Source organism: Chanodichthys erythropterus, chromosome 18, assembly GCF_024489055.1.
Source record: "Chanodichthys erythropterus isolate Z2021 chromosome 18, ASM2448905v1, whole genome shotgun sequence".
NCBI lineage: Eukaryota > Metazoa > Chordata > Actinopteri > Cypriniformes > Xenocyprididae > Chanodichthys > Chanodichthys erythropterus.
Window position 1 is genome coordinate 10,915,592 of NC_090238.1, and position 13,120 is coordinate 10,928,711.

A 13,120-nucleotide genomic window follows, 5' to 3' on the forward strand; every position below is an offset into this window, starting at 1 on the left:
GGGCTGTATTGTAAATACCGTCAGCAGTCGGTCCAGATGTTTTGATTACAAGGTCATGTCCAAATTGACAAAATATGATCCACAGGTTGTTGAAGTGCTTTTAGCGTTCAAGCAAATAACAAGGAGAACACATATGTGTGCGTGTGTATGCGAGTGGCTCTGATGTCTGAATGACAGAGCGCTATTGAGATTGATTTGTTGTGTTTGATGTTTTCATTGTTTTTGGAATCATAATGATCTTTACACACCAAACTATTTGAACAGTATTCACATTCAATTATTTTTCAAATCAACCAACGGTACAGATATGATCTCATAAACACAACATCTGTATGACTGTGCTTTTTTCCATTGTTTGTGTGCCAGGATGCAGGTAAAGAAACATGCGTGTACCCACTTCCAGAGCCTCAGGATCTGTTTCAGGCATCACAGATGAAGTTTGAGGATTTTCAACGTGACCTCCGCAAGCTACGGAAAGATCTGAATGGTGAGATGCACAAAGTAAATAAATGAATACAAATATGCTTTTACACACACTTTTACACACTGCATATACATGAAATCACATACATGCAAACACATGTGGACAGATACATATGGACATACAGACAAACATGAACTCACATACAAGTATACATATACAAAAACATACAACATGTTTAGTTTGTATACATCAGCGCCAATGACCCGTGTTCTTCTTTAGAAGGCTCATTGATTTTCAAATGGCTGTTTTTATGGAGCCCCCAGCTGGCTGCCACAATGATCAATACTGCAACTTTGTTAAAGACCCCAGCATGTAAATAAATGAGAGATTGGGGTCATTTTCAGGACTTTTTCTAGGGGAATTATCTGTTTTTACAGGCCTAAAGCACTTAACTCCAGGTTTCTGCAGGTGAACTGCCCCTATACACAACAGTTCAAAAATGTGGGTTCAGTTTAAGATTTTTTTTGAGGGGGTTAAATTGATTAAAGGTGACAGACAAATAAAAACTGTCTGGCCAAAAAAGAAAAGAAAAGAAAAGAAAAGAAAAGAAAAGAAAAGAAAAGAAAAGAAAAGAAACGAAAAGAAAAGAAAAGAAAAGAAAAGAAAAGAAAAGAAAAGAAAAAAGAATGATTCTTCATGCTCCTCCTTTCACAATTTGAGCCTGATGAATCTTGACATTGTCATCCTGGAATATGTCTATAAGAAATGAAAAGCTACACACTCCATTAATTATGGTTAGAAGAGCTGTTCCTAAACATATAACATGCTTGAAACATAATAACCACAGGTGATCCACCGTTGTGTTGGGTTTTGCTCAATATAATGTTTAGTGGCAGATCAGTGGGCTTACTGCAGTTGAATAGACGTCCTCTGTCCCAGACAAAACCTAAAAATACTATGTGGAGAACTCAAGATAATTTAATATTTATAATATTACCACGTGGCAAACCTATGAATCAAAATTTCCTCTCGAACCAAATTCCAGATTTTCAAATAGTTGTATCTTGACCAAATATCATTTAGCCATTCTTGTAACAGAAATGAAATGTGAATTAGTGATAAAATAAATACATATATTCAATAAATTTATAAATATATTTCAGACCCGCTTTTGTACCAATGCCATATATTCTGGTGCTTTTGAAAAGAAACAAGCAGGCAGGTAAAGCGCTTAAACTGCCTTTTAAAAACTGTCTGTTTTGCTCCCTGACCAGTAAAGCAATTTATCAGGGTTTTCAGGAGGTTAGTGAGATTGGTTCAGCTTTGTGCCACAAGTCAAAGGTTGTACGACCCAGCTTAAGTGCACGACGGAGTGTGAATGAGGTGTAAGAATCCGATTACATGCTCAAAGCTGACTTTAAATCCCTGCAAACATTTTCATTGCCAACCCAAAACACACACACACACTCACACAGATGTGGAAAATCTCACATTCCACCGTCGGCATGTTTGGCTTGTTTAGCTCCTTGAAAAAACACTGATGGATGGTGATGTGGTCAATTTCGAACACTGCCCTACATCAAAAACACATTTACAATCAATCATTAATCCAGAGTGAGATTGTCTACCACACACAAATAATAGCATCCGAGCCTTTTTAGTTGCACTCGAGCAGTCAAACATATCAGATGGATTTGCATTTGGCTCATGGAAATTTTGATTGAAGGATGGTCGCTTTGATGCATTGCTATACATCCTATTAACTTCACCCCTGCTGTTAGCCATGTTTTTGCATGCCTTAGCTCGAATCCCTAGTCAGCGATTTGCATTGTTAATCTTTCAAAAGCTTATTAGTTAGGCTCACTATACGTACATGTGGTTGATAAATTGTAAATGTACTTTTCCAGAGCTTGTATGCTTAGCTAAATCGTTTTGGCATACACCTGCTGAACAGATCAAGCCTACATTTGTTTAACACAGGCAAATATTTCTCCTCTGGCAATGTTCTGTGTTTCTCTGAATCCTCAACAGTTCACATCCCTAAACTCTCCCTGCAGTCCAATAAGCATGGCTTCTCTCTTACACCAGGTTCATACAATAAATGGATCATCACTACATTAGCAAGCTAAGCTAAGCGCTAAAGCAGATGTGCGACACTGACAGCTGGAAAGGGGCACAGAATTATGTAGGCGGCCCGGCAGGTCTTCGCTTTCACAAATCCCATGATCCAGCTGGCAGGGACATTAGCATGTGTGTGTTTGCATTGCGTGATTGGCATGCAAGGCTGTGATCCATCACCGACTGTAGTGATGGAGTGTGACACCGTGAAGCCTGTCGGGCCATTGTAAGACTCCAGGTGTACAGTGAACAGAAGCGAAGGAAAGGTTCATGAAATGGGATTCATTAGCATCTGTTAGCACAGGCCACAAATAGCACATTTTTTTTTTTCTCTATACTGATACAGTAGTAAGTGCAGAAAAAGGGAGCAGAAGGATTGAATGTAACAAGCTTCCCTGCTAATAAAAGTAGCTGGATTAAATGCTAGTTTGGTGCTGGTCTTTAGCCGTATGGTGGGGCCGTTGCCATGCTCCCGGCTAACAAAAACATGTTCTAAGAACATTTCATTAAGGTTCTCTTTAAGTTATGAAAACGTTATTTCTGAATGTTATCAAAATGTTAAAAAAATAAATAAATAAATAAAAAAAAAATTAACTTTTTTACTTGGTAATGCAAACATTAAGGGAACATTCCATTTTATCATTTTGAAAACATTTTGGGAATATTACTTTTGAATGTTCTCTGAACATTCTGAAACGGGTAGTAACAGTAAAAAAAAAAAAAAAAAAAAAATGTTAGACGAATGTCCAACTAAAAAGTTTCAGAAAACGTCTTAGGTTACGTATGTAACCATGGTTCCATGAGAACAGGGAACGAGACACTGTGTTCGAAAACGCATATGGGAACGCCATCACGTGAACCAGTGTCTGAAACAATTATCAAATCTTACCAATCCTGTTGGCCAGCGACAGCCTATGACGTCATTAAAGAAGCAACCCGGAAGTATAAAGGAGCACCTAGAGAAGCAGTCAGTACCTTATCGTCTGAAGGGACTGTACAGCAGGCAGCCCCGATGCATGGCTAGGAAACGCATTGTCTCGTTCCCTGTTCCCAGGGAACCATGGTTACATACGTAACCTGAGACGTTCCCTTTCGAAAGGGAATTCTACACTGCGTTCAAAAACACATATGGAGAACGATATACCCATGCCGCCATGCTTGAGGGGAGTGCATGCCAAAAATGTCTAGACAAACATCAGAACTAGCAGCTTCAAGTGAAATGCCAGAACCACTCCCCCTATGGGTCATACATAGGCTGTCAGTGACAGCATTCCCTATGGCCAGTAGCCCAAGCTATAAGCCTCAAAGAGGCCTACCAAGGCCACTCAAAGGCTTCTGGAACCAAGCTTCTTTTCAAAGAAAAGAGGGTACCTTTAAGGGAATGTGGCCAGGGGACCCAAGGGAACCCTAGCCAGTAACTTTCCAGGGGAACGTACTCGACCCTGATTGCCACCAGGGAGGCCTGACCTTGTCTACTTTACAGAAACCTAGTCTTGGCCAACAACCTGTCTGATCACAGAATCTCCAATCACATTTCTTCAGAGAAGATATACAGGAAGAGTGACTGCAAAAGAGGCAGTAACTAACTCAGACCATAGCGTAGAGATGGGCATCCTGGAGAGCAAGACTCAGCTTAGTGCTTCTTTACCCTTACTAATGAGGGGAGTAATACTCTGCTCAATCCTAGGATCTATTCAGCGCATGATTACAGGATTTGCACTGAAGAGGCTGTGCACTCCAAAGGAACATTTAACAGCCAGGGAGGTCCTGATCCTCAATAGCAAGGCCTCAGAGAGGCATTCAACCACTGACCAGCTTAGGGAGCTAAGTACTATGCAGGACAACCCTCAAATGAGGGAAGTACAGAGCTCGACCTAACAGATAAACTGTACTGTAGGCACAAAATCATGGAGGCCCAAGAGGGGGCCTGCCACATGATACTAATTCTACATGTGTAGAAATACATTACAGCAGCCTTGCTAAATGCCACGATGTGCTCAATCTGCACTCAGTAAAAACACTTTTTACTCTTTAACACTCTGAGGTCTAAGGGTATTATCGCCAGCGATACCACCGCTGTTTTTTCTTAGCAGTGTGAAAGAGACTCAAAATACTCTGTTAATGTTGCACATACAATTAAGAGTTACACCATTTTAATCTGTGGAATATCTTCTTTTATTTGTGTACACTCAGAGTAAAAACAAAATGTTGTGCTTTTTGTAAAATAAAGAAAACTAACATGATGCATGATCTCTCGTCTCCCTCTGAAGGAAGTCCAATCTGATAGCTCTCAGAAAATGAACTGTAACTTAGTGAATACTAATCACAGAACAATTAGACTTATGTCTAAAAAAACGTTGAAATGTCAGGTTTTAAATCGTGAATCAAAATCGAAAACAAACATTGTGTTTATGGAATCTGTATGAAAAGAGAGCCATGTCAGAAATCCGTGATTCAGCTCATTATCCGCTAATGCGGCCACACCCACGGAGGGAGTGCTATTCAGACACAAATTCTGAGGTAATGCACGCATTCATTGTCTCAATCGTGTATTTATTGTCTTGAAAAGTGTTTTGAATAGCCATAGTTAGCAATCTCTGTCCTCTGTTAGTTCGGTTAGTTCCTGGATTGCCTATTCTTCTTTAGTGCTCAGGCATTTGTGGACTAAAGGTGTACAGAGCGCCCATCGGCTGCAAGTATGAATTGAAAACACAGTATCCAGCACTCATAGTAATGACAATAAATCCTGAATAAATATTACTCTTCTGTATAGAAAATTGACAAACATATGAGAACCCATCAATATTTCTCCAAATGTGCATGCTTTTAAGCTGAAAGCCTAAATGAAATGCCATAGAGGTAACATAATTGTTCAGACACTTTGCATCACAGAAATACATTATATTTTAAAGAATATAATAGAATACCATTATTTTAAATTGTAATAATATTTCACAGTATTGCTGTTTTTTCTGTATGTTTGATTTACACCATGATGAGATTTGAATTATGATCACAGAGGGTTTTTTCACAGCCTACCTGACTGAAAGGCTTCATTAATATGCAAGTCATATGCAGATGTTTTAGAAAATTTAAATTTTTCTATTGTTTTATATGAACAAGCATGCAGCATAATTTTTACCTCATTTTGAAAGAGCAAAAACTCTAGTCTACAACCTCAAATACCCAGAAGTCTTGTGAACAAAGATTTAATATATATATATTTTTTGGCTTTATTTCAGTGACTTAAGTTTTTTGTTAAAAGTATATTAAATCTGTGTTCACAAGACTTCTGGGTACTGGAGGTTGTAGACTAGAGTTTTTGCTTCAGAATTATGTAAAAAGTATGCTGCCTACTCCTTCATATAAAACAATATATTGATTTAGTTTTTGTAAGACACATTTTGTCAAGAAACACAGTATGCATGGAGGCGTGAATCATTATGAATAATGGACCATTTACACCTGAGAAGACAGAAGAATCACATAATAATGACCTGAAATGACTTGCATATTAATGAGGCCTTTCATTCCGGTAGGCTGTGAAAAAAAACCCTCTGTAAAAATGTCTCAGCTCATCATAAACAACAATACTGTGAAATATTATTACAATTTAAAATAATGGTATTCTATTATATTCTTTAAAATATAATGTATTTCTGTGATGCAAAGTGTCTGAACAATTATGTTACCTCTATGGCATTTCATATAGGTTTTTAGCTTAAAAGCATGCACATTTGGAGAAATATTGATGGATTCTTATATATTTATGTCAATTTTCTATACTGAGAAGTAATATTTATTGTCATCACTATGAGTGCTGGATACTGTGTTTTCAATTCATACTTGCAGCCGGAGGGAACTCTGTACACCTTTAGGCCACAAATTCATATAAAGAAGAAAAGGAACGAGGAACTAACGGCATGTCTTCTAGAGATCGTTAACCATGGCTTTAAAGCAAGAGGAGTACAGCATATGCCAACACGCCCGCAGGAGGCCCAAAAAAGGGCCTACGACTTCCAGACACTTGGCATCAGCTCACGGCAGTGTTCTAAGCGCTAAGGGAGCCAATTAGAATAATCAAACTTCTCAAGTGAGGTTAACTAGTTTAACTCAACCTGAACCATCATACCACCAGGTCATGTACTCAGTAAAAACACCTTTTTACTCTTAAAGCGAGAGGAGTACAGACCTATGCCATCATGCTCTGAAGGAGGCTCAAACGGCCCTACAACTCAGAACGACAAGTGATGCCAACTTCTAGTGGCAATTACTAAGCTCTCAGGGAGCCACATATAGAACCAAACTATTCAGTGAGGTTAACTATTAGCTCAGCCTGAGCTTAATTCCAATCAGTACATTCCAACAGGCAATGTACTCAGTAAAGCACTTAACACTCTTAAGGCAAGAGGAGTACAAAAAACTCTGCCAACATGCTCCGAAAGAGGCCCAGACTGAGCATACTACTCCAGGAGACACGGGCGTCAGCCAGTGGCAGTGTCAACAACCATAACAAGCCTGCACCATCATGTTCTTAGAGGAGGCCCAAACCGGGGCCTGCGACTCCAGAAGACACGTGGCGTCAGCTAGTGGCATCTATCTAAGCTCTAAGGGAGCCTAATCTGAGAACCAATCAATAAAGTGATGTTACCTAGCTTAGCTCAACCTGAGCTTAAATCTACACATTCCAACAGGCAATGTACTCAGTAATAACACTCTAAACCCTGAAGTAGGGGAGTACAAAGAAATATTGTATCATGCTCTAAAGGAGGCCCAAAACCGGCCTACCACCTCAAACAGACATGGACATAAACCTGTGGCAGTGTTTATGTTCTAAGTGAGCGAAACTCTGACCAAAAACATCCACCAACAAGAGCTTGTGACACAACAAGCTACAGTGCTTAGAAGGAGGCTTATCTCACGAAAACCTTCAACTACAATGCAAAACAATTCTTGTGGCAGTGTTTAAACTCTAAGGCAGCCATAAAAGAACCAAACTAAATAGTGAGGTTCCCAAAGCAAACTCAACCTGAGCTATGCATTCCAACAGGCCAAGTACTCAGTAAACACATTAACGCAAGGGGAGTACAAATTAATCACCATGCTCTGAAGGAGGCCATAACCACACCTACTACTACAGAAACAGGTGTTAACCTGTGGCAGCAATACAGTACAGCTCACATTGACTAAAAGTTAAAGCATAAAAGTGATGCTTTATTTTTCATTCATGCCATCCTGAAACTCAAGGATGGATGCCTTTCACCAACCTGAATTTTACACATCTGTACTGAACCCCAGGGAACGGGAGCTAGATAACAGGCTGACACCGTTACACTCAAACTTGATACTAACTTGACTCTAAAATAAGAGGAGCAAAGCTCAACCCAAAACACTAACAATGTCAGGCGGCCCAGGAGGCCGATGCTAAACATAGATCTATCTGAAGTAAAGAGTGCTAATCTCAAAACAACTCTAGCTATGACCAGAGGAGAAGCTACTCTACCAGTGGTGGCTGTAAAGGTGGCCATTTTGTTTGACAAACCAAAATAAATTGTTCAAGCCAACCTAATGTTTTTTTGTTTGTTTTTTGTTTTTTAACTTCAGAGCCCTTAAAAAAATCCTTACTCTTTTTTCCCTCTACACCCCCAGGAAAAACCATACAGGAAACTTAAGGTCAGATATACTTATAATGTAAATTTAGACCCAGCTTACCTTTCTGCAGCTCGAAGACCGAAGACTCCTATCACGGAAGAGATGGAATCTAGGGTCCTTTTTAGCCTAAAGGAGCCTTTTTACTATCAAGCCAGAAGGTGGGCCATCAGAATTGTATTCATCATGGGCCCAGTCCTCAGCCTGACTGTAAGAAATGCCTGAGTGTGTTTCATTTTAAAATTCCATTACTCAGGCGGTGGAATATACATTTACATTTAGTCATTTAGCAGACGCTTTTATCCAAAGCGACTTACAAATGAGAGTAGTAGAATCAATTAAATCAACATGAGAACAACAGTATGTAAGTGCTGAGTGAAGTCACAGTTATGTCAGTAAAGTGCTTTTTTTTTTTAAATAAATAAATACACAGATAGGAGAAGAATATTAGTCAAGGTAAGTGCTACTACTACTGGGTCAAGTGCTGACGAAAAAGATACGTCTTTAGCATTTTTTTGAAAATGGCTAGAGACTCGGCTGCTCGGATAGAGCGTGGTAGGTCATTCCACCAGCCAGGAACAGTCCCGGAGAAGGTCCGTGAGAGTGATTTTGTGCCCCTATGTGATGGCACCACAAGGCGCCGTTCACTTGCAGAACGCAGGTTTCTGGAGGGCGCGTAAGTCTGAAGTAGTGAGTTAAGGTATAGCGGTGCAGAGCCAGCTGTCGTTCTGTAAGCAAACATCAGAGCCTTGAATTGGATGCGAGCAGCTACTGGCAGCCAGTGCAGACTGATGAAGAGAGGAGTGACGTGCGCTCTCTTCGGTTCGTTGAAGACCAGTCTTGCTGCAGCATTTTGGATCAGTTGTAGAGGCTTGATAGTGCATGCTGGAAGGCCAGCCAAGAGAGCATTACAGTAGTCCAGTCTGGATAGAACAAGAGCTTGGACAAGAATTTGTGTGGAATGTTCAGATAGGAAGGGTCTAATCTTCCTGATGTTGTACAAGGCAAATCTGCAGGACCGGGTCGTTGCTGCAACATGATCTGTGAAGGTTAGACCATCATCCATCACCACTCCAAGGTTTCTGGCTGTCCTGGAAGGAGTGATGGTTGAAGACCCAAGTTGAACTGAAAGGTTGTGATGAAGTGTTGGGTTTGCACCGATCACAAGCAGTTCCGTTTTTGCAAGGTTGAGTTGGAGGTGGTGGTCCTTCATCCAGGCAGAAATGGCTGTCAGGCAGGCTGTGATGCGACCAGCAACCGTCGGATCATCTGGTTGGAATGAGAGGTAGAGTTGTGTGTCATCAGCATAACAGTGGTAGGAGAAACCATGATCCTGAATGACCGATCCTAGTGATGACGTGTAGATGGAGAAGAGAAGTGGACCAAGCACAGAGCCCTGAGGTACCCCAGTAGCAAGATGATGTGACTTGGACACCTCACCTCTCCAAGATACCCTGAAGGACCTACCTGAGAGGTAAGACTCGAACCACTGGAGCGCGGTTCCCGTGATGCCCTTCGACATGAGTGTAGACAGGAGGATCTGGTGGTTCACTGTGTCAAAGGCAGCAGACAGGTCCAGCAAGATGAGTACTGATGATTTTGAAGATGCTCGTGCCAGTCTCAGGGCTTCAGTGACTGAGAGCAGGGCAGTCTCAGTAGAGTGGCCACTCTTGAAACCAGACTGGTGGTTGTCAAGGAGGTTGTTCTGTGAGAGATAAGTAGACAGTTGGTTGAATACAACTCTCTCAAGTGTCTTAGCAATGAAAGGAAGAAGGGATACTGGTCTGTAGTTTTCTAAAAGAGCTGGATTCAGAGTGGGTTTCTTAAGCAGTGGGGTAATCCTAGCCTGCTTAAAAGCTGTGGGAAATGTTCCAGTGTGAAGGGAGGAATTGATAATGTGAGTGAGTGCAGGTAGAATTGAGGAGGAGATGGCCTGAAGAAGAGGAGTGGGGATAGGGTCTAGCGGACAGGTAGTAGGGTGATTGGAAAGAGGGTAGAATTGAACTACCTTCACAGAGAGGAAACCAATCACTGACGCTGCTGGTGTCTGTGGTTGATTACCTCACTCAGATCCTGCTTCTTCTTCGTAGAGTCCCGTCTTCACTGAGACTTGCTCCGAGGAGGAGGAGGTGCCAGAGGGGCAACACTGGACCTCTGGCCCTGTCTCCGATCTTCGAATTGGGATGGGCCAGGACCTCCTGTCTGTCTGGGCCCAGGATCAGATCTGAGTGGTATGCAGGTCTTAAACGCCTCAGAGCACACCTTTACCTCTCTGAACTTTCCCACCACCGCCTCGACAGAGGTACCGAAAAGTTCAGAGGGCAAAACCGGTGCATCGAGGAGAAAGCCCTTTTCTTTCTCCCTGATGTCAGCCAGGTTCAACCACAGGTGTCTCTCTGTGGCCACCATCTCTGCCATTGATCTTCCAATTGAAGCAGCAGTTTGTTTAGTGGCCCGGAGAGCCAAATCTGTGGTGCGGCGCAGCTCTTCTACCGCCTCAGGGGATAGAACCTGCCCCTGATCCAGATCCCTCAGCAAATCAGCCTGGTAGGCCTGTAACACCGCCATGGTGTGTAAGGCTGCACCAGCCTGACCCTCTGCTGCGTATGCCCTGCCATTCAAGCGAGAAGTCACCTTAAGGGGCTTGGAAGGCAGGACCGGAGCTTTCAGTGTCAGGGCCTGCCCTGTGATGTCATAGTTCGCTAACGTCATAGTTCGCTAACGTCTCGTCAATAGGGGGCATCGACACATACCCATGCTGGCTCAATTCCTCCACATCAGCGAAATTCGCCCGCTGATTCAGATGAATACGAGCCGAATTTGGCAGGGAGGCTTTGAAGTTTCAGCAGGCTCACCTGCTTCCACTTCAAGAGTCATCTCCTGCTCTCTTGGGCTTGCAGCCAGAAGAGCACTCACTGCTGGATATGACGATGTCAATGACATGACATCGTCATCATCCAACAGCTCACCCTTGTCAGCTACAGAGGGTTGAGAAAGATTTACACCTCTCTCAAACTCCTCCGCGAGCTCCATCTGTCAACCCCATGATTTCAGCCACCGCTCCGCTTCAGTACGAGCAGGGCCAGATCCACCAGGCACCAATACCGGCTCCCCTCGAGAAGAGGGCCAGACGAGAGCAGAGTGTCTTCATAGGCAGACGCTCACAATTGACACAGACAGCGCCCTCAAGCACTGTCAGTGCGTGCTCTTTCCCCAGACAGAAAATGCACAGATTGTGTGTGTCACATCAATGTTCTATACATATTACTGGAATAACATTTTTAACATTTCAACAACAGCTTCTTTAAGAGAACCTTGCCAGAAAGTTCTGAAAATGTTCCCTGTTACAATCTGTTTTTTAACAAGATTGACTACTGTAAATTACAGTTTCCTTACAAAGACTTGAGGTCATCAGTTCATTCCTGAAATGGGTTGTTTATGAGAGGTATTTAAGTGGCTAGTAGTTGTGTAGCCTAACATAAGATGTTTTCACTGTTAAATAAACTGTTCTTCAGTTCCATGATTGATTTTGTTTGTTTCTTTCTCACATCTGTGTTCCTGCTTTCTACTTTATTTTACAGCCTGTTCAGCAGAAACAGAAAAGGTGTGTAATATCTCGTCTGAGGAGCACCTGCAGCCCTTTAAGGATCAAATGGAGGAATTTCTCACTAGAGGTAAAAAAAACATAGCAAGCATAAGCACTATTTGGACAGCTATTGTTTTACATGAGAACATAATTTATGGTTTTATTGCCATTTGAATTTTTTTCTTTTATAATCTGACATATTTAAAGGGTTATTTCACAAAAAAATGAAAATTCTGTTATTAATTACTCACCCTCATGTCGTTCCACACCTGTAAGACCTTCGTTCATCTTCGGAACACAAATTAAGATATTTTTCATAAAATCTGATGGCTCAGCAAGGCTTGCATTGCCAGCAAGACAATTAATGCTTTCAGTGCCCAGAAAGCTAATAAAGACGTATTTAAAACAGTTCATGTGACTACAGTGGTTCAACCTTAATGTTATGAAGTGACGAGACTACCTTTTGTGAACCAAAAAAACAAAATAATGACTTTATTCAACAATATCTAGTGATGGGCGATTTCAAAACAGCGCTTCATGAAGCTTCAAAGCTTTACGAATCTTTTGTTTCGAATCAGTGGTTCGTGCATGTATCAAACTGCCAAAGTCACGTGATTTCAGTAAACAAGGCTTCATTATGTGAAGTGTTTTCGAAATTTAAATGGTTCACCACTGGGGGGAGTGACTTTGGCAGTTTGATATGCACTCCGAACCACTGAATCGAAACAAAAGATTTGTAAAGTGACGAAGCTTCATGAAGCAGTGTTTTGAAATCACCCATCACTAGATATTGTTGAATAAAGTTGCTATTTTGTTTTTTTGGCGCACAAAAAGTATTCTCCTTGCTTCATAACATTAAGGTTGATCCACTGTAGTCACATGAACTGTTTTAAATATGTCTTTAGTAGCTTTCTGGACATTTTATGAAAAATATCTTAATTTGTGTTCCGAAGATAAGGTCTTAGGAGTGTGGAACGACATGTGGGTGAGTAATTAATGACAACATTTTTGGGTTAACTAACCCTTTAAACAAGAAACCAAAGTTATTTTAGCACCCAGAAATTAGTATTATTGGATTGAATTCCTAAGACTGCATTTATTTTGAAAAACGTTGTTGTTTTCAGGGAGTGCATTCCAAAGGCAGTTCATGATGTGGTTTTCAGCGTCTCAGAGCAGTTTGGTTCATTAACTGTGAATCAGCTTGTTCTGAGATGCTCAAACAACTTACCATGGTTAAAAAAAATAATAATAAAAAAAAGTATTAGGTATGTATTAGGATGTAAATATTTGTATTGTAATTTAACAGTTGTCCCATAAAATAAAATTATTTTAATAAATACATT

At 41.1% G+C, this 13,120-nt stretch overlaps 1 protein-coding gene across 5 annotated transcripts in view; it reads left to right on the plus strand.

The window, feature by feature from the left end:
* Positions 1–13,120, plus strand: part of fmn2a (formin 2a) — a 50,191-nt gene that overhangs the window by 31,523 nt on the left and 5,548 nt on the right. For 4 of the 5 annotated variants that reach the window (XR_010892524.1, XM_067367486.1, XM_067367487.1 and 1 more), the window contains exons 12-13: positions 367–487; positions 11,773–11,865. Coding sequence is in view for 3 of the 5 variants with exons in the window: in XM_067367486.1 (XP_067223587.1) it covers positions 367–487; positions 11,773–11,865 (214 nt within the window). In the remaining 2 variants the exon portion in view is untranslated. Of the gene's footprint in view, positions 488–11,772; positions 11,866–13,120 lie in introns of those variants that run through there. The other variant, XM_067367489.1, reaches the window with a different exon arrangement.